Here is a 21,582-nt window from a genome sequence, read left to right on the forward strand (position 1 = left end):
GTAACTTTTTTTCCTTAATTTGTAACTTCCAAGTTCTTGGGATTGCCTCAATTATTTTGTGAAGGTTAAATATATTCATAGGGCTTACAACCATTCGTGATAACTCTTTTAAATTTAGAAATCTGTCTTCTACTATAATATCTTTCAAATAAATAATACCGGCATTCATCCACTCTTTGAATAATAATATTTTACCTTTACATTTCACATGGCTATTTCCCCACAAAATTGTGTTTGTATTAACATTAGACTCTTTCATCTTCTTTCCCTGCATATAATACCAAGCTTCCAATACATCTTTGTAGAAAAGTGGAAAATCCTTGTACACCATGTTTTTTACATCAGCACTCTTACAATTAAATTCAAGTATTAACGATAGCCCACCAAGTGGTTCAAACCAGTATTTTGATATTCGTTTCCAAATCGCATTGTCATTTCCATCTAACATTCTAGATACCCATTTTATTTTAAGTGCCTTTACTTGATGTTCAAGATTGATCATTTTCAACCCTCCTTGCTCCATGCAACCAGTAATAGTTTTTCTCTTTACTTTTTCTGTACCTGAACCCCAAAGGAAGGTAAATATGTGTTTATTAACAGTTTTAAAAACGTAATCAGGGACATGTATACAACTAGCATTGTACAATATTTGTGAAATACCTACTGATTTAATAATATTGACTTTACCGTAATATGTCAACTTTCTGGCTTTCCAACAATTCAGTAATTTTTCTAATTTTTTCAATTTTGGTTCCCAATTGAGTTCCTCGACTTTTTTTTATTTTTACCAAAATATATTCCAAGGCATTTTACTGGATCTTCCGTCCATTTGATCTCTTTATTTAAACCAGGTGGTTTGTTTTTGCCTAGCCATATAGCTTCTGTTTTTTTCTTGTTCATTATAACACCAGATACAGAACTAAATCTTTCTATTTCTTTCATGACATTGTTTGCAGAAACCATGTCATTAACAAAAACCGTAGTGTCATCAGCTAATTGGACAATTTTAATTTGCAATTCAAGATCATTATTAAATGTGACACCTTTTATATTATCGTTATTTCTAATGCATGTTGACATATATTCAGCAGCCATAATAAATAACAAAGCTGAAAGAGGACATCCTTGACGAATACCTCTGTGTAGTTTAAACGACTTTGATAGCCACCCATTCATAGAAATGCAACTATTTATATTGGCATATATGGTTTTAACCCAGTTTAAAAATTGTACCCCAAAACCAAACTTTTTAAGACACGTTAACAAGAAGTTAATTTCTAACGAATCGAAAGCTTTTTGAAAATCAATAAAGAGAACAGCACATTCATTATCCATTTCATTACAATATTCAATAACATCTTCAATCATTCTTATGTTTTGACCAATAAATCTACCCTTAACATAACCACATTGATCAACACTAATTATTTTGTTCAGGACAATTTGAACACGTGATGCCAATACTTTAGTACATATCTTATAGTCATAATTTAACAGAGATATTGGACGAAAGTTATCTAAATTATTTTTCTCACCCTTTTTGTAAAGTAAATTGATTATCCCCCTTCTTTGAGAAAAAGACATTTCACCATTTTCAAAACCTTCATTTAATGAATCAGTTACCATTTCTTTAATATCCTCCCAGAAACACTTGTAGAATTCTGAAGTTAAACCGTCACTTCCAGGAGACCGGTTTATTTTTAACTGTTGGACAGCTTTTGTACACTCATTTACAGTTATCATACCTTCACATATATCTGATTCTACATTTGTCAATGTTTCTACACGAATATTATTGACATACGAGTCAATATCTTCATCTTTAATTTCCTTTGACTTATACAAATTACTGTAATATTCTACTGTTTCATTGAGTATATCATCTATATTCGTAATACTTTTACCATTTTTCGACTTAAGCTCCGTAATTGAATTTTTGACTACTTTATGTTTTTCAAGGCCCATAAAGTATTTTGAATTGGTTTCACCCTCTTCATACCATTTTACTCTGGCTCTAATAATTGCCCCTTTTGTAATTTCTTTATATCTTTTTCTAGTTTTGCTTTGGCTTCAATATATTCATTTTTGTATAAATTAGCATCTTTGTCCATTTTATTTTCGAATAGTTGAACATCTTTTTCTAAGTTTTCCAAAAGATTGTTTTTACATTTGGACTTTTCCTTACAATACTCAATAGTGAAATCTCTTATTTTTCTTTTACACAACTCCCATATTAGTTGTTTGGACAATTGCTGTCGTTCACCGTCCTTCTGGCATCTACTTATTACCTGTCTTAGATCTTGTTTGTAATTTTGGTCTTCAGTGAGTGATGAATTGAATTTCCAGTAGCCAGGACCTGATTTTATTGTTTTAATTTTCAATTTCAATGAAATTGCGTTATGATCTGATTTTATGGAGGGTCTAATATCAGTTTTCTCAACATATTCTTGTAATCTTGTAGAAATTAACCAATAATCTAATCTTGAAGCTATACCTAGTGATAACTGACGCCAGGTAAATTGCCTTTTTTCAGGCCATATTTTCTCCATATATCCAAAAGCTTCAAACGCTTAATCATTTTTTGCAAGTATTTACATTGTTCATAGTTTCCTTTGACACCTTTAGTATCTTTAATTTTATTTTGAACGCAATTAAAATCGCCTCCAACAATCAAAGCATATTTTGCATGTCTTCTAATCCAGTGAAATGTCTTTTTGAAAAACATATCTTTATACATCTTTTTTGTTGGCGCATACAAATTAACCAGTGTAAATTTCTTATTTTCTATAGACATATTAACTAAAATGCTTCTACCATCATCTGTTACACATATTTTTTCTGCACTACTTGTATCAGAATTGACAAATGAAGCTAGAGACAACAAGAAAGATCTATTCATTGCGACACTGGATGCAAGAAAAGCCTTCGATGTCGTAAACCACTCATCACTCCTTAGAAAACTACATCTTCAGGAAATTCAACCAGAGATCTGGAGCATCATCAAGCATTGGTATGAGGGAGCTACAAGCCAAGTGAAATGGAAAGGTGAACTTTCTGGCTACTTTGGGCTCGCTCAAGGCGTGCATCAAGGGAGAGTAACATCAACTGAACTTTACAAATGCTATGTAGACCCTCTTCTCAAGCGTCTTGAAGGGAAGAGAACTTGTGCCGACGACGTCGTCCTGGCATCTAACAATATGATTGAACTCCAAGACATGCTTGATGAGGCTGCCATCTACTCACAAAAAGAAAGATATATCCTCCATCCACAGAAGAGTCTGGTAATTCCTGTCAAATCAAAGCTCCCTTTCTCCTGCTGGAGTGAATTCAAGCCATGGTCCCTGAACGATGACAATGTGAATGTGGCAGAGAGTGGTATGCACCTTGGTGTTGAAAGAAGCATTCACTTGTCAAACAAGTCAGTCATTCAAGCAAGAACATTGACAGGCAGACGCACTACCTATGCCCTCATGGGGGCTGGCCTACATGGACTGAATGGTGTTAACCCAAAAATATCTTGGAAGTTGATACATACATATGTGGAGCCCAGGTACCTCTATGGTCTTGAGATACTGCACCTCACTGAAAGTGATGTTAAAATTTTGATATCCTTCCAGAAGAAGATCCTCAAGCAAATTCAACATCTACCTGATAAGTGATAAAACAGCAGACGCCGCAGTTTATCTACTTCTGGGAGCCCTACCAGTGAGAGCCAGGATTGAGCTAAACCAACTTTCTTTGTTCTTGATGACGATATCCTCTCCTTCCCAAGAAAGTGACATCGCAGAAAGACAACTAGCGATGAAGGACATCTCATCAAAAAGTTGGTTCACGATTGTGTGCAAACTACTCATCAAATATGATCTTCCAAGTGCACATGACCTGCTTGTAAATCCTCCATCAAAAGCAGCATGGAAAAGCCTCATCAACTCTGCTGTGCTCTCCTTTTGGAACAGTAAGCTAAAGGATGATGCAGTAGGGAAATCATCCTAAAATATCTCAACATTGATGGCTGTGAAATTGGCAAGACACACCCAGCATGGGAAACAGTTGAGCCAAACCAGAGAGATGTTTATAGAGCTTCCATTAAAGCAAAACTCCTGACTGGTACATACAATCTACAAGGCAACCGAGCGAAGTTCAACCAATACAGCATCGACCCCATGTGCCTACTGTGTGGCAAAGCAGCAGAAACCAGGGAGCACTTCCTTGTCTGCTGTTCTGAACTTCACCATCAGAGAGATCCATTCCTCAAGCAATTGGAGACTGTGTGTGAGGGCCTATATCCAGGAAGCTGGGAAAAGATATCAGCGTCATCTGCATCACTTACCCACCTCATCCTTGACCCTACCCACTTCACCTGCTATCCCAATCTGCATGCACAGAACACATTGCTAGACATCTAGTTTACCGGCTGCATGTTAAGAGGGCTGCTATCATTGCTAATCTGCCTAACAACTAGTCTAGTTATGCTCATTTATGACTTTTATCATCCTCAACATTGACCTTTACACTCAACTTTGACTTTTGAACACATTTATGACTTTTACAGATTTCTTTCTTTGAAATCTGGTGCTCCTAATTCACAGGAGGGATTTACGTCAACCAACCAACCAACCAAATAACTGGATGAGGTATGTAGCTGGTTGGTGTGGTTACGGGTCGTTAAAACCACTAACCGCGAAATGAGGATATCAAACTAAATTAGTTTACCCCGCAGGCCTTCAAAGATCCACTAACCGCGAAATATGGATATCCAACTAGTTTGCCCCGTATGGCTACAAAGAATCACTAACCGCGCAATGTGGATATCCAACTGTTTTGCCCCGCAGGGCCATAAAGAACCACTAACCGTGGATATCCAACTCAAAAAAGCATCAATATCTACCAATAACCGTTTCAAAACGTAAAAAGGGCCAAAAAAAAAAAAAAAAATTGTGAAGCTTTTCACTCTTTTCTAAACTTGGTCCCATTTATCACACTAACCGCGAAATGTGGATATCAAACTAGTTTGCCCCACAGGGCTTCAAAATATCACTAACCGTGATATATGGATATCCAACTAGTTTGCCCCGCAGGGCTACAAAGAACCACTAACCGCGAAATATGGATATCTAACTAGTTTTCCCCCAGAGCTTCAAAAAACCACTTACCGCGAAATATGGATATCCAAGTAGTTTGCCTCGCATGGCTACAAAGAACCACTAACCGCGCAATATGGATATCCAACTCAAAAAAAGTATCAATATCTACCAAAAAACGTTTTAAAACGTAAAAAGGGGCCAAAGTTTAAAAAATCTTTCCTGTGTGGCTTTTCACCCTTGTTTAAACTTGGTCCCATTTATGAAAGTTTCTAAAGACCCATACAGAGTCATCTATACCTGTTGGTTTTCTTAGTTGTCAGTGTTTATTTCGTAGAGTAAATGAATTAATGTTCGTGCGTGATTGAAGTATTTCCGTATAGACGTTATAATGTATTTTGATTTAAGAAAAAGTAGCAAATACTCACTTTATTACATTTTTCATCGTCATGTTGGATTCTGCGCCTTATGTAGAGATGTAGGGCCTATATGTAGCAGGTTGACATACAGTCGATTTGCTAAGTATAATACTCCACTACTCTTTATATAAGCACACAATATAATAAAATATAAACCTTCTATAATGTTTTTGATAATAGGCCTACATACATTGACATAGCCTAAGTCATATTGAACCGCTTTCGAATAGTCTCTAAGTGCTAATTGTTGCATGGACAAATTATGACCCGTTCTTCATGTTATTATGATATGGGACCAAGTTTAAAAAAGGGTGAAAAGCCACACAGGAAAGATTTTTTAAACTTTGGCCCCTTTTTACGTTTTAAAACGTTTTTTGGTAGATAATACAAGCCGACAAATACGTTTTTTGGAAAACATTAAAAAATAGAATACATTTTCTTGCTTGATTTCCCTATCGTGCCAATAGATAAGAGATGAAACAAGAGTATAAAGCAAACAATGTCGTGTAAACGATGAAAATAAAGATGATGAAATGTGAAAAAAAAATGTTTATGGTGCATGAAGTAGCCCTAAAAATGAGAAAAAATGCATACCACGATTGCTAAATGGTTATATTTATATCTATATGTTTTTCTGTTATGATAAACATTTACTACCGGGTGTCTCAAAAAGGTTACATGTAGATTTCTGAAAATTATCTGAGTTAAGGGCTCTGGTTTGAACGTTTCGACGGTATTTTTTTGTGGGACATAGGAGCACATCAGACACATTTTATGACAAATTATTAAAATTTGATATTTTTAAAACTTTTGATATCTAACACTCCTCGAAGTAAACTTTCTAAATCTAATGATATTTACTTAAAGTGCATGTAGCTGGGTAACCCTGTCTATATATCAATTAATAATCGTCTAGTAATATTTATTTATCAATGCAAAATCCTGACATGTCTTACAAAATATTGAAGTCAATATAGAAGGTAGTATCAACTCATTTGAAGTACAGATTTAAAAAGATTATTTTTGACGAGAAGGCATACAAAAATGAACAAAAACAATTTGTTTTTGTTCATAAATCCCTGTAACATGTAATGAATGGAATATTTCATAAGAAGAAAAACCATAAACATGGGTTGGAAGCTTGCATCTTTACTTAATTACATATCTATACCGCAAAAGGAACCGAACTATTGTTTGCTTGTTTGTTCAAATATAGGCCTACAATGTTTTCACGGGCCCTTAGCCCCAAGGAGGGAGAGGATACACCAACAATCGACCAAAAAGGCCCACCTTTTTATATATATAATACTAAAATGTTCAAAGATATGAAAACACCTTTACACAGGGTCATCTTCACTATAAGTCTATTCTGTATTTTTCTATTATATTAGGTTATGCAAGTTTTATATGCAAGTGTTTTTTATTTGAAAAAGGTCTACATTTTTGAAGCCCTTTGGCTATGGGACTGTGTTCACAGTACATTTTGCTTCTTCCCACTTCTATTGGGTCATCAGCTTGATGATATAGACATGATTAATGTATGTGGGGATCAGTGGCATAATGCACCTCATTTGAGGCTGTAGATTTGAATTGTGTCCCAATTAGCAAGCACCAGTGAGCCATCAGGTGTCATGGACAAATCAATGGGATAGTTCAATCCCCTGGCTCCACATTGTAGGAATGCACCTGTAGGAGCGTGACCCGTGTTCCCTATAATACCTGATACTGGTGATACCATCATTGCAACATATATGTTATCCTCGTCATCACACATTATCCCACGTGGCCATACTTTCGTACTTGACACATCCTCATCTATCTTTGGTGTGAAGCTAAACACCTCATTACCTGAGTAATCTATTGCTACTACACTTATACTGTTCATTGAACCTGATGTATATGAATGAACCAGGATATGATTCTTGCTATTGACAACCATACTTGGAAAATAACCAATTGAGCATTTGATCTTCTTGACCACACTACCATCAGGATATGTATGGAGTGTTATGATATCCCTTGCACTATCACCTACCAATATATTCCCTTCCCTATCTATGTCAATACACTGCAGATTGACATGTGTGTTTTCATCTTCACCTTGGGTTAAGGTGCTAAAGCGGCGAAGAGAAATGCCTTGCTTATGAAATACATGTATAGATTTGGATCCCCGTCCTACTACTAAGATGTCTCCTTGTGGTGATAAACAAATAGCAGTAACACCGACTGGTTTGTTAGAATCTTGTTCCATTGGTGTAAATGACATCTTGTACTTCCCATCACTATCAAGAATGTCGATCTTGTTTCTTGGGTACTCACAGGTTACTAGGTCTCCATTATGAGGACTGCAGGCGATAAGGTCAGCATGCTGAAGAGGTTTGATTTCTCTCTCCAGTGACCAGGTGCGTAAGGCTGTGTAATGTAAAAATTGTAAACATAATATTGTCAGTGTCATGATATGATAATTGCATGCATCAATGCGCCAATTCTGCATAAATCATTTAGGACAATTTAATGCGATAATAATCACAAACTTAAATTCACTGTTCTTTCAAAATGAGTAAATGACAGTGAAAACATGATTCCTGAATGGTTTTGGCAGGATGCACATGGCATTTTGGATATGACATGGGAAAACCCCACACCAATGTATAAAGCTTTAACATTTAACAACAAAAAATTTTGTATAGAGATTAAGAAAAAAAAACAGGTTATTGGGATTAACCGTCGTTTTAATTAATAACATTAATTTACTGCTATAGCGTTTCGTTTGGTAGTGATTGCCCAAATCTTGTTTCTTATGTTAGTTTATACTTTATGAAATGGGAAAATCAGACATGAACAGGATGAATGGAACATAAATAGGGAAAGTCAATTCCAGCTTACTTTCTTTTTGAACAACACAATTAACACAAATTTATGCATTGTCTCCATTATATCCCTCTCGTTAACATTTTTACATTACATAGCCGTGAGAATCTGGTCAATGGAGAGAGAAATCAACCCCGTAGTCCTCATAATGGAGACCCGGGAACGGGCCCGGGAATGGCGATTGAACAACGAGATTGACATTCTTGATAGTGTTGGGGAGTACAAGGTGTCATTTACACCAATGGAACAAGACTCCAACAAACCAATAACGTGGTATCACAAAAAGGAGACATCTAAGTAATAGGACGGGAAAACAAATAATTATACAGGCATAACTCATAATGTTAATCTGCACTGCAGTGTACATGGTGTATACTATTACCACATATAGGGAAATGTTGCGTTGGCAACACAACAACAAAAACCTTGTTCTATTCTATGAGCCCGATGGACTCAAATCACTTTTTTGGGATTTTTAGGGTAATTTGCAATTACATCAACAAAAAGGAACCTTCCAAAGCAGAAAGATAACCATGAGGGTCAGCTTGTGAAAATTCCCCCCACCCCGCCGTCCTAATATTTAAACTTTTTGCACCTCCTGAGTAAGTCATGGCTAATCCACTGTACGTACAACAGGGGTTATTTTGTAATGGAAATAATTATTTTCTTGTTAATTTGGATTGTATTGAAATAGACAAATAAGACATGAATTATTGCAACATTTACATCTGCCTTTTTATTTTTAAAACAATGAATGATGGACTCCTCGGGTGCCACCCGGCCCCACCCCGATTGGGCAATTATAGAGTTACATTTTCTGTATAATTTGATCAAACGAAGCGAGCCACAAATTGTTCATGAAAGGTGCCCCCCCCCCTCCCGAACTGGATCTGCCCGGACCACCCTCCCTGGCACACACGCCCATTATGTATTTAAAATATGAATATATATACAATAGATATACCTTTCATTATTGTTCCAATAGTAGGTCGTTGTTTGGGATCATAAGTCCAGCACTGCTGCATGATATCTACAAGATATTTTGGGCAAGTATCTGGTACCTTCGGTTTCAGTGTACCTCTACCAACTCCAAGGATGATGGTGTGGCATTGTATCCCCTCGAAAGGTATCTTTCTTGTGCAGATCTCCAGTATAAGCATCCCATAAGCATAGATATCTGCTGGCATTGAATAGACTGCTCTTCTGCCTTTCGCTCTGTGAATTTCTGGTGCCATATATTGATTAGTTCCTTTTTGACTCGATGTTGTTTGGGAGTGATCTATTTCTCGCGCAAAGCCAAAATCAGCAATCTTTAACAGATTGTCTTCAAAGAGAATACAATTAGACCCCTTAATGTCCCTGTGCAGAAAGTCATGTCTGTGGAGGTACTGGATGGCTAGCGCTGATTCCTTGATCCATTTTCTCTTCAATTCATTGGTCAGAGGGTTGGAAGGATCAGATAGATAATCATGCAGCGAACCATTTGTTGCATACTCCATTAGAATGATGTGAGTTGCACCTGCTTCTGAAAACCCAATCAACTTGACAATATTTTGGTGGTAAAGTTGACTCATTATTTCAATTTCCCCTTCTTGTAGCTTGAAGACAGATTTGGCAGCAGCTTGTTTGTATCCCTTAAAGCGCTTACCGATAAAGTCACTGAAAGTTACACGGTTGACTGACCCGAATCCCCCTTCTCCAATTTTCTCATGGAAAATTATGTATTTGGATGCAATGATGTCTATTGGAAAGGCAGTGGCCATGTTGATACATCATAGTCTGAAAGAAACAATAACAGAATATTTATTATGTGTAATAATGAAAGAGCATAGCTGATATAGACCATGTTGGGTTTTCTTTTTCATTTTAAATTTACACCAATATCAACTACATTGTATTTCCTAACGGTTCCAAACATTATTTAGTTCCTAAATAAAAATTGAGTGCATTACACACGATCTATAGTTTGTTATAAACCTGAGAAATATTACACTGAGGATCTTTAAAAGTTATGACACATACCAGTATCATGCCATAGAATTGAATATCTTAACAAACCAATTACGATATCTAATTCATCATTTTGGATTTTACTTGTACATCAGGGCTCAAAATACGCGGGTGCTTAGGTTGTGACATTTACCAGTACTCATCATTTTTGGGCACCTAATTATAATAATAATTGGATATGAATACTTTAATCATGCAAACAATAACTAATAAAGTTATTAGATCTAGATTTTCAATGTTTAAATGCAAGTTATCACTTCTTTTTGATCATATAATAATATTTGAAATTAAGGGGTGAAATACCCTGATTTTCATCAGTACCACTCTTCTTTTTTTCTTGCAAATTTATGAAGTACATAAATATGTTCATCACCTCATGTCCTGAACTTATAAATTATCTCTACCTACAAAGTGCTTTTAAACCATTTTAGTATGTCATTTTTGCCGCATATACTTTTTTGTTTACCTGTTACTATGGGATTATAGTAACTCAGTATGCATGTATGTATGCCTCATAACAAAACATAATTTATTCTATTCAAGTAGTACTTGAATAGAATAAATTATATCTTTTGTTATACCATCTACAGATTGTGATAAACCAGGCATGCTAAAATATCTCTTCCACAATGAATGGTATAGCAAATTTAATACTATATAGCCTCTACATGTATCATGTTTTGTTTGGAAAAGAGATTTCTATAAGGCTATAGGTCATCATAGGTCAGGTTATAGGTCACCTGGTTGAGGTCAAATTTAGGCATCCATTTTGAACAACATGTGCTATATCAACATAGCTATGATGAGGCATCAATTTTGATATTTGGTCGAGTTTGTCTTTTAATAATGGATATATAATGCTATGATGGACAGAATAACATTTCTTGGGAATGGATGTAAATGGTTAGTACAATTTAGATTGTCTAGTTGAAATAGATTGGAAAAACGAAGGTTAAATTAGTACAAAAACCACAAAAATGAAGCTTATGAAAAACTACCTAATCTGATGGTATACGGTAGGTGAAGAGAAATACAATTTTTTTCCACATAACTGTAGTTTGGTTGTGGAAACTTTTTAGCTAGTTAAAAATACAAAATATAGCTCAGCATTGAAAATAGAAGCATTTTAACCAGTTCGCTTGTTGATAGGTGTGGAGCACTGAAAATCACCAAGTTCATGAAGTCATCAAGAACCACTTATTCCCATTTTAAATATCAACATTATTTCTCTAATGCGTTAGCAACATGTATCCAACATTTTAACGAAATCGGTTGATAGTAAGCTTTCCAAAATGAAGTGAATTTAAAACATCGGTGATGTACCACCTTTTGGCTTCTACCTAAAAGCATTGTAAACTACATTGATATCGATGCCACCAATAGAACAAGAAGATTTGCCCCTTCATTTTGCATACTACTTTGTCCAATTTTTTTCTCATTTCTTCACACAATGCAAAAAATGCAAAAAAATGCAATGGGTGTACGAGATAATAAATAAATGCTGTGCCCCCTACGCCCCCCCCTCGCTACGCCACTGGAGTGATCCTATATCTTGAACTTAATTTACATAGTTTAATTACAAGAACATAATACCTATTTTTTTAGATTCAGGCTGCATTGTTGATATATTTTTTTAAGAAAAGGCTTTTTTTCAACATTTGAATAAATCGAGTATTATCATTATTACAGCAGTAAATCAACTGTTCTCCTGTACAAACAACTGTCCTCCTGGCGCACGAAATCTCAATGTTGCTATTTATCAGTTACTGATAGTAGTATTTCTCATAGCAAATCCTTCGCTATTTAATTTTGCTATAACTCGAAGGGGAGAGGGGTAAAAAGAGGGGTAAAAAGTGCGCTTTGACACCATAACGGTTTCAATAATGCGGGGTGCACATAAATCGAGCGCAAATATCAGAGTTAAATATTTCAATTGTTTTCTGAAATTGACTTAAATTTGTGTTTCATTTGATGAGGTAAGTATTTTGTTCTGTATTCCGCATTAAAATGTGAATTTTTAAGCTTCTGGGCACAAATATCAAAATTTTTGGCTCGTGCATCAATTTCTATCCTCGTAGATATCCCATTACGTCAGTCGCGGCGAGTGTGGAATTTTCCACTTGAGAAGGACTGCCGTTTATGTTGTAGCAAAAACTTGGATATTGGCCATGTGCCCTAAATCTTTGCCATACGGAATAAAGGGATAAGGTACTCGTTGGTATGCAAACATTAGGTGACTAAGCCAGGATGGAGATTATTGTCGTGGCATACGCCACATGTTATGAACGATGTTACTATAAATAGTAAACCGTTGATTCAAAATCAACTGGCCAATCACAATCACAATCAACTAGATCCTTCAAGTTCCCAGACTGCATGTTGTTCAATTGGCGCGAACAATTGTCCAAAGCCGTTTACAACACTTTTATGATAGTGTAGTTAAGGGATCTGGAATGAGCGTTTTGACAGTATTTTTGTGGGACATTAGAGCACATCAAACATATCGAATTGCATTACGAAGAATGTCTTTCTGATATCAAATAATTTTCATTTTTTGAAGTTATTCACGATATAATACAAATTTTATGACAAATTATTAAAATTTGATATTTTTCACATTTATTGATATATAACAGTCCTCGAAGTAAATTTTGTAAATCTAATGACATATTCTTAAAGTGTATGTAGCCGGGAGAAAAAGCCGAGATCAATTGAAAAATTTGACCTTTCATATTGAAGATATGTATTTTTTCCCAAAAACCCACCTAATTTTTTTGTGTGTTTTGGGAAAAAGGTCAACATTTTCAATTGATTGTCGGCTTTTCATCCCACCTACATACACTTTAAGTATAAATCATCACATTTATAAAGTTTACTTAGAGTACTGTTAAATATCAAAAAAATCAATTTGTAATGATTTGCCATAAAATGTGTATTAAATTAAAAATTAAAAAAAATCAAAATTATTTGATATCAGAAGGACATTCTTCGTATTCAGAATGCAATTCGATATATCTGATGTGCTCTAATGTCCCACAATAAATACCGTCCACACGTTCATATCCCACCCCTTAACGGCGGTCCCTAAACTGTGAGTCGCGACTCTTTTGTGTGTCGCGACCTATGTCGCGCCATATTTTACTTATGAACTTTTTGTCAAGGGAAAAAAGTTTGGGAAACCCTGGTGTAGTAAGTTGATAAGCAGCACCTCCACAGAGCTCAGACTAGCATTGTGGTGAGTTTCAAATTGCATATCTAACTTTGCACAGGGTCAATTCAAGTGGGTTGTTAAACAGTTCAAGTAAACACTGTAGTCATTCCGACGTGAGAAAAAAAAAAGAATGTAAAGAGAATGATCCGATTGTCACATTGACAGACTCAAAGGTGCTACTTACCAGCAATAAACATGTAACCTATTTCTTTTGGGTGTAAGGGGTGCTCAAGCGCTTTGCATCACAGCCAGTGATGTTGAGATCAGCTAGCCTAGTGGCGACGGTTCGCTATCTCTAAGGACCGCTATCTCTAAGGTTCGCTATCCCTAAGGTTCGTTATCACTAATTACGAAAAAGGTCCACTATACCTAAGGTTCGATATCACTAATTTTGAATAAGGTTCGGTATTTCTAAGGTTCGATATCACTAATTTTAAATAAGGTTCGCTATCTCTAATTTTTAATAAGTTCCGCTATCACTAATTTATTGAAGGTTCGCTATCTCTAAGGTTCGCTATCACTAATTTCAAATAAGGTTCGCTATCTCTAATTTTAAATAAGGTTCGCTATCTCTAATTTTAAATAAGGCCCGCTATCTCTAATTAAAAATAAGGCCCGCTATCTCTAATTTAACATAAGACCCAGTATAAGGCTTATTTAAAATTAGAGATAGTGGACCTTATTTAAAGGTCCGTAACCCGATCGACAGCATCATCCCCGATTTTTTTCATTGTTGATGAGGTTTTGGTATCACATAATAGATACTATTTTTCTCATTACTATCCTGAAATTTGACGCTCCAAGCATACTGCAGTTACTGTCCGTTTTCCTATACACAATACACAGTGCTCTTTCCCATTGACGCGTGACCTTTACAAATAGCCCTACGTTAAAAGTATGGGGATATGACTAGTTAACGTCGCTGTGTGAAAAATAACCGGCCAATATTAAAAGTACTCTTCTAAAGTTCTAGAAAATATAGTTTTTAACATGTCCTAAATTTTTAGCTAATTTAGATGTTTGGAAATATTCGTACTTTGGTGTTTTAGTTAATGTTGTAAGTAATAGTACATTGCCTAGTAACGTCGCTGTGTGAAAAATAACAGGCCAATATTAAAAGTACTCTTCTAAAATTCTAGACAATATAGTTTTGTAACATGTCCTAAATTTTTAGCTAATTTAGGTGTTTGGAGAGGGTCGTACTTTTGTGTTTTAGGAAGGACATGTAAACGACAGATAACACCAAAAATATGAAGAAATTATTTCCAAACCGTGTTAAGTCAAAAATCATTATGTTGCTCATTTTCAAGAATGCTGGTTTACAAAAAGCACGCCATTGTCTCATTTCGTGAACAAAGGTACACATACCATTGTTTCCTTTCGTTTCCTTTATAATCGGTTACCCAACTGAAGCTATGAATACCAGCTTTATTGCGATATCGCACATGAAAACAGACACTTGTGCACAACCAGAGAAGATCCGATATAATCAGTTGAGCTGTTTCAATGAGTGTTATCTTGGTTTAATAGCTTTTAATGGGGTTAAGTCCTGCAAAGGTCGAGATGAATTCTACTGTAGACATGACTGCATCATGGTCGATGTATTTCCGGAGAAATCATGAAACATTAGTTTGTAAATAATAAAAATTACTTCGGATTTCTGGGCAGGGAGTTAATTGCGAAACATCAGTCTCCTCAACAGCTACTTTGGTTTCGCGTCATACACATTCTGTGAAAAAAGCGGACTACACTAAGTGCTGAGGAGACGATGCGCCGTACTAGTATATAATTCAAAAACTTCCTCGACGATCTCAGTGGGTCAAATAGCTCACTTGGTTAGCGCATCATTCTTTTACCCGAGAGGTACCCGGTTCAAAACCCGGTATCGGAATGTTTTTTTCCTCTCCATTTTTAACCCAAACTTTTTATATTCATTTGAAATGTACATATTGCAATGTGGTAAATATATTTTGTTTCCTTTTTTTTTTTTCTGAAACGGTACGAAAAAAACAAACAAATATTTTCCGTTCAATACGAGCCGGGCATTGTACAGCATTCGTCATACGAACGGGAATTGTTGTTGTTGCTTGCCTGCCCAGAATGCAATTCACGTATTCCAAGGTATTGGATTGCAAATTTGGCTATTTATTCACATTTACGCTGAAAATGCTCTCGTTTTTCACAAAGCAGCATAAAGGGGAGATATTTGATATTATTATGTAATTTTAAAGACAATCCATATTCAAAACCAATAGGGTTACCCCCCTTTAAAATTAGAGATAGTGGACCTTATTTTAAGATTAGTGATAACGAACCTTAGGTATAGCGAACCCTAATCGAAATTAGTGATAGCGAACTTTAGAGATAGCGAACCTTCAATAAATTAGTGATAGCGGACCTTATTCAAAATTAGTGATAGCGGACCTTATTTAAAATTAGTGATATCGAACCTTAGAACTAGCGAACCTTATTCTAAATTAGCGACTTCGAACCTTAGAAGTAGCGGACCTTTTTTTAGGTATAGCGAACCCTTTTCTCTATTAGAGATAGCGGGATTCTGATCTCCATAGACTTTACACGTTAGTGATAGCGAACCTTAGAGATAGCGAACCTTAGAGATAGCGGGATGTCACGAGCCTAGTATGGGTGAAAAGCGAAAAGTAGTAGTCTGCTGATGAACCGTAGAACACTCAGGTCAACCTCACCTCCAAGCTGGTGCACCCTGGAAACTAGTTCCTTGCGGTTCTATGCTAACGAGGATATGGCTAAGGGAAGGAAAACCCCGAAAATAAACCTATTGCGGTGGGCCAACAACCCGTCCAGTTCAAACAATTGAAGTTATTTTGAGAGAAAAACCCGTGTATCATTTTAATTCCTTCAGTTAGATTTACCTGGTCAATATGGTAAGTTTTACGTGCAAATGAGTGGATTAACCTGTATTAGGTATGACGATTAGCATTTTAGGGACTTCGTGGGGTTCATTTTAAATTTTGGACTTAGGTGGTTTTTTGAATCATATACAAAGACAACAATGTTAGAATGAGATTACCACTAGTATTAAAGATAATACAAAATAAAGCACACAGGTATGTATAATGTTGATAAGCATTCTGCCATGTAATATAAACCACACACTTTCCTTTATTAAACCCATTTTTTGTTCAAAAGTCATTCTCTAGCAATGAATGTGTTACAAGTGGACTTTTATACATACTGGATTTCAATCAATGTGTTACAAGACTCAAATCATGGAATTGGGTGATTCTTTCATACATGCTATTTTTCACATGCCCAATAGACACAGAGAATGAATTTGAGTTGTTCTTTCATGCATATGACAGGCCTATGTATAGCAACAATTTCCCATGCTTAACTCAATTTGGCCAAAGTATGGACTTAGGTGGCTTTTGTATTCATATATTCAATTGTTACGGAAACTGCAAGAATCAAAGAAACTATAAATACAGCTAACGCTGGAAATGGCATTGGTGAGGCGACGGTCCAGATACCAGAAGATGATAATATCACGTGTGTGGACAGCATGACGCTTCTGAATCAAAGCCCAAAGGACGTTCAGCGGCCGACTACGTCGTTAACCGGGCAGAAACTAATCACTAACATAGGATGTTGGAATGTAAGAACACTATACACCATTGGAAAATCTGCTCAGCTTGACAAGGAGATGGAAAAATATGACATTGATGTCTTGGGAGTAAATGAGTGTAGATGGACAGGGCATGCAAAAGGTCAAGTTGAACACAGGAGAAAGTGTGATTTTTTTGTGGGAGAGAAGATAATTTACATCAACACGGAGTTGCAATAATGATGTCGAAGAAGGCAGAGCAGGCATTGATAGAATGGAAACCAATAAATGATAGGATCATTTATGCAAGATTCTTTTCAAAATTTTTGAAATTCTCAATCCTCCAAGTATATGCACCCACCAATGAAACAAATGAAGAGGATAAAGACAATTTTTATGATCAACTGTAGATAGCATTCACAAACATGACTTTAATGGGAGACCTTAATGATAAGGTTGGTGAGGATAATGAAGGCTGTGAAATGGGAAAACATGGACTAGGAGTGAGGAATGACAATGGAGAGAGGCTTGTCGACTTTTGTAATCTAAATAACCTTGTGATTACTGGAACAATTTTTCCTCATCGACAGATACACAAGCAAACGTGGGTTTCTCCAGATGGAAGAACTAAGAACCAAATCGATCATGTAATGGTAAGCAGACAGCACAGGATATCTGTACAGGATACAAGGGCCATGCGGGGAGCTGATATATACAGCGATCATCAACTACTTCGTACCAAACTCAAGATTAAGTTGAAAAGAAAGCAACAACCAAAAGTAACAAGAAGGAAATTTGATACAACCAAACTCCAACAGACTACCATCAGATCAAAATTCAAAATTGAACTTAAAAATAGATTTGATGTAGAAGAGAGTGTAGAGAAGAAGTGGCAACATTTTGAGAATGCTTACAAAGAAACGGCATAGAAGGTTCTCGGGTACAAACAGAAGGGCCAGAAACCATGGATCAGCAAGGAATCATGGGATTTAGTAGAGGAGAGGATAAAGCTGAAGAGTGACATTGAACAGACAAAGTCAAGCAGAATCAAACAGAACTTAAAAGACGAATACCGGAGCAAAGACAAGGAAGTCAAGAAAAGTATGAGAAGGGACAAGCGTGAATGGGCTGATGATCTCGCAGCTCGGGCAGAACAATCAGCAGGAAATGGGCGAATGAAGGAATGGTATGTCATTACCAGGGTTCGGTTTTTGCCGGCAAAAACCTGTTTTTGCCAGTTTTTGCCTGGTTTAAACCGGCAAAAATGGCAAAAACTGGCAAAAACTCACATATAGTCACTCAAATATTAAAAAGTAACACAGAAAGCTCATAAACAGTAACACAAGACTTTTAATGAATCATTCAACTTATTTTTTGTCTCGTCAAGTCCATAAAATGAAAAAGTTTTGAATTTGATATATGCCATATTTCGGTTAAATGCACTTAAGAGGGACCCCACCTAACTATCATACATGGTTGGCAAAGGTCAAAAAAAATTTATGGTGTTGGTCGAAAGGGCTTTGGGTGTAGATTGTAAAAATCCACTTTGCTCGCTCATATGTTACCCGTTGCCATGGTAACGACCCGGAATGTATTTTAGGTGATTTTAGCTCAGGCTATTTCAGGCTGAAAATGCTGAAATTTGCCTAATAAAGAACGGGCCATAGCTCCATTATTTGAGAAGATAGAAGAAATTTGATTCGATCCTTACAATGGACCATCTGTCTACTTTCCAACAAAAAATAAAAACTATTCATGAGGTGTTCGATTGTATCTCTTTTTGACCTGGCAACACTTATAGTTTTGCCATTTTGAAAAGGTGGCAATTTTGACCTATTTTTGAGGTGCAAAAAAATATTGGCCATGACTCCCAGAATATTGTAATTGTGGTTGTGAACAAAGCAGACCATGCCCCATTCAAAATTGATATAAATGGCTTGGGGGATTATATTAGTAAAACGGAGTGTTGCCAGAAAATAACACATTTATTATAAAGGCTAAATTTGACATGGAGTGTTTTTCCCCTGTATTTAAGTAATACTAAACATGTTTTTTATGCTTGTGCATCATGTTATCTCACAATTGAATGTTTTGGATCAAGATATTAAATATTAAACATATTCAATTTCTATTTTGATATTTAAAGTGTTGCCAGTATTCAAAAACTGTGTTTTAAGGTATTTTAGTCAAATAACTACATGTAGTAATTGGCACATATTTAAACATGTTAAAAGTCTAAAACCAAATGATAAAGTATAATCACTTGGACTATACGTCTGAATATTGATGTAGCAGGCCTTACGTCATTCAACAATAAGCTATGGCAACTGCAGTGTTGCCATAAAATAACCAAATTTAGTACTTGGTCACATTTTTAAGTTGGTACCCCATTGGTGCACATTTGGAAATTTGGTTGAAATCACCTCCTTTTGCACCGACATCTCAAATGTAGTTCAAGAAAAGTATGCAAATCCATACATTTCTGGAAATCTTATGCTTCAAAGATGGCCATTACATTAGTTAGCATTTGAATAATTATACAGGGTGATCGATAGGTAATATAAGTTGTAACAAAGTAATTTCACACAAAAAGTTGAATAGTATTATGCTAATCTCATCATTTCCCAGTAACTGAAATTCGTTGGTTTTTTTTAAAAGAAAGTACACAGTTTGCCCATTCTAAAACTACAACATTTATGTCAATTACTTATCTGTACAATCACTATATTACAGGGTGTGCAAAAAAAAGCGAACATATGCTGCATACACTAGTCTGAAAACAGAATGATTTCATATGACATGAAACTACTAAAATGATTGCTTATTTTACAGGGTGTGCCAAATTTTACCATAGACTGAGTGAAATGCTATTCTTGAGTGGCCAAATTCCCAGCAGAAATGGTGACAGTTAAATCTACCACTTGAAATCTTGTTATTGCATTGTTTATTGTATTCAAGTCAATTCCATAGATTTCATGTGTATTACAAATGAATAGAACATATAGGGTGTGTCAAAATTATTTTACTAACTAAATATAGCATGCATGTTAGGGCCGACATGTACAAAGCAGGGGCGTAGCAAGAGCCTCGGGGGCCCGTGGACAAGAAACAGTGCGGGCCCTTTTAGCAGGGCCGTATTTACCATTGGGCCAGAGGGGTCCCAAATATTGCCCTGTGTATCTTCTTTTTAGCCCACAACAACATATTTGCGACCAAAATATGGCAAAATTGCAAAATTTTGCGCACTTCGCGCATATCATACTAGCCCTTCACATAGCAAATTTCACCTTCATTTTGGTCTAAAATGGTCCGAAATTAAAATTTATTTCGCGCGCAAATGTTCTAGTAAGATCGGAACAAAATATGCTTATCTTCCTCTAATTTGCAATGCTTCTGCCACCACTGTCGATCTTATAGAAGGCACCCAATTTGTAACCCAAACTGACCTCTTGCGTGCAGCACATGCCTTCCTCACGGTGAGTTTGGGGATTCCAAATTTAAGCCAGACCAAGGTAAATTCGGCCCTGCCTTTTAGCAGCTACTTAATCAGTGCTTATTTCATTTTCTCTTTTGCTTGGGGCCCCTGAACCCTCGGGGCCCATGGACTTCGTCCACCCAGTCCCCCCGCTTGCTACGTCCCTGGTACAAAGCATGTCAAGTACACTTATATATATTTTCTAGGATAATTGTAAGAATTACAGAGAATTCTTTTTTCATTTTAAAATTACACCATTTTTATTACTTCTAACATACGCTACATTGAAGAAATGCATTAACCGCCTAGCTTCTTCCATTCTCCGACTAATTAGGAGTATTCAAGGAGTATTTCGTGATTCTAGCATCCTCTTTTTATGACATTTTTCAGTACATATCCACAGTTGATATTTCAGTTGATTCCGATATTGCGTTTGCGAGTTATGCATGATTATGTGTATTACACTGCTCCATAGACAATACGTTGTCATTTCGTTCTGGTGCACCAGAACGAAATTCAAATATCACGATATCTTTGCTGAACGAATTAATTTGCAAGAAATATTTTGTACATAAATATTATGTAGCCAGAAGTTTCCAGTGATATAAAAATTCTTTTGAAGAAATTAATATTCTTTTCCCCATACGCTCCCCCCAAATATGCTCCCCCTCCCTCTGAACATATCCTGGTTACGCTACTGTATCGGCTGGACAAAGGTGGGATAGAGGGCAATGATACATTGATAATCATGTTACTCTTATTTTCTCTTATGTTCATGATATTCGCAATTTAATTCCATTTTTTTCTTCTTTGTTGCATGATTTTGTCAGTTAGGTTTTCAATAGGCCTATATTTCAAGGGTTCGATTTAGCATTAATTTTAGGCTGCAGTTTCTTGCTGATTTTTTCTTCAATATTTTCTCAATATATTCG

General features: G+C 36.0%; 1 protein-coding gene across 1 annotated transcript; it reads left to right on the forward strand.

The window, feature by feature from the left end:
• Positions 1–17,600: 17,600 nt before the first annotated feature.
• LOC140142207 (craniofacial development protein 2-like) lies at positions 17,601–18,104 on the forward strand. Its single transcript, XM_072164177.1, has one exon. The coding sequence runs from the start codon at positions 17,601–17,603 to the stop codon at positions 18,102–18,104; it is 504 nt and encodes a 167-aa protein (XP_072020278.1).
• The last annotated feature ends 3,478 nt before the right edge of the window (positions 18,105–21,582 follow it).

Source organism: Amphiura filiformis, chromosome 2 (genome assembly GCF_039555335.1).
Source record: "Amphiura filiformis chromosome 2, Afil_fr2py, whole genome shotgun sequence".
NCBI lineage: Eukaryota > Metazoa > Echinodermata > Ophiuroidea > Amphilepidida > Amphiuridae > Amphiura > Amphiura filiformis.

Bases quoted from the DNA above. Each gene is read 5' to 3' on its own strand.
- LOC140142207 (XM_072164177.1), top strand. From the start codon at position 17,601: ATGACTTTAATGGGAGACCTTAATGATAAGGTTGGTGAGGATAATGAA.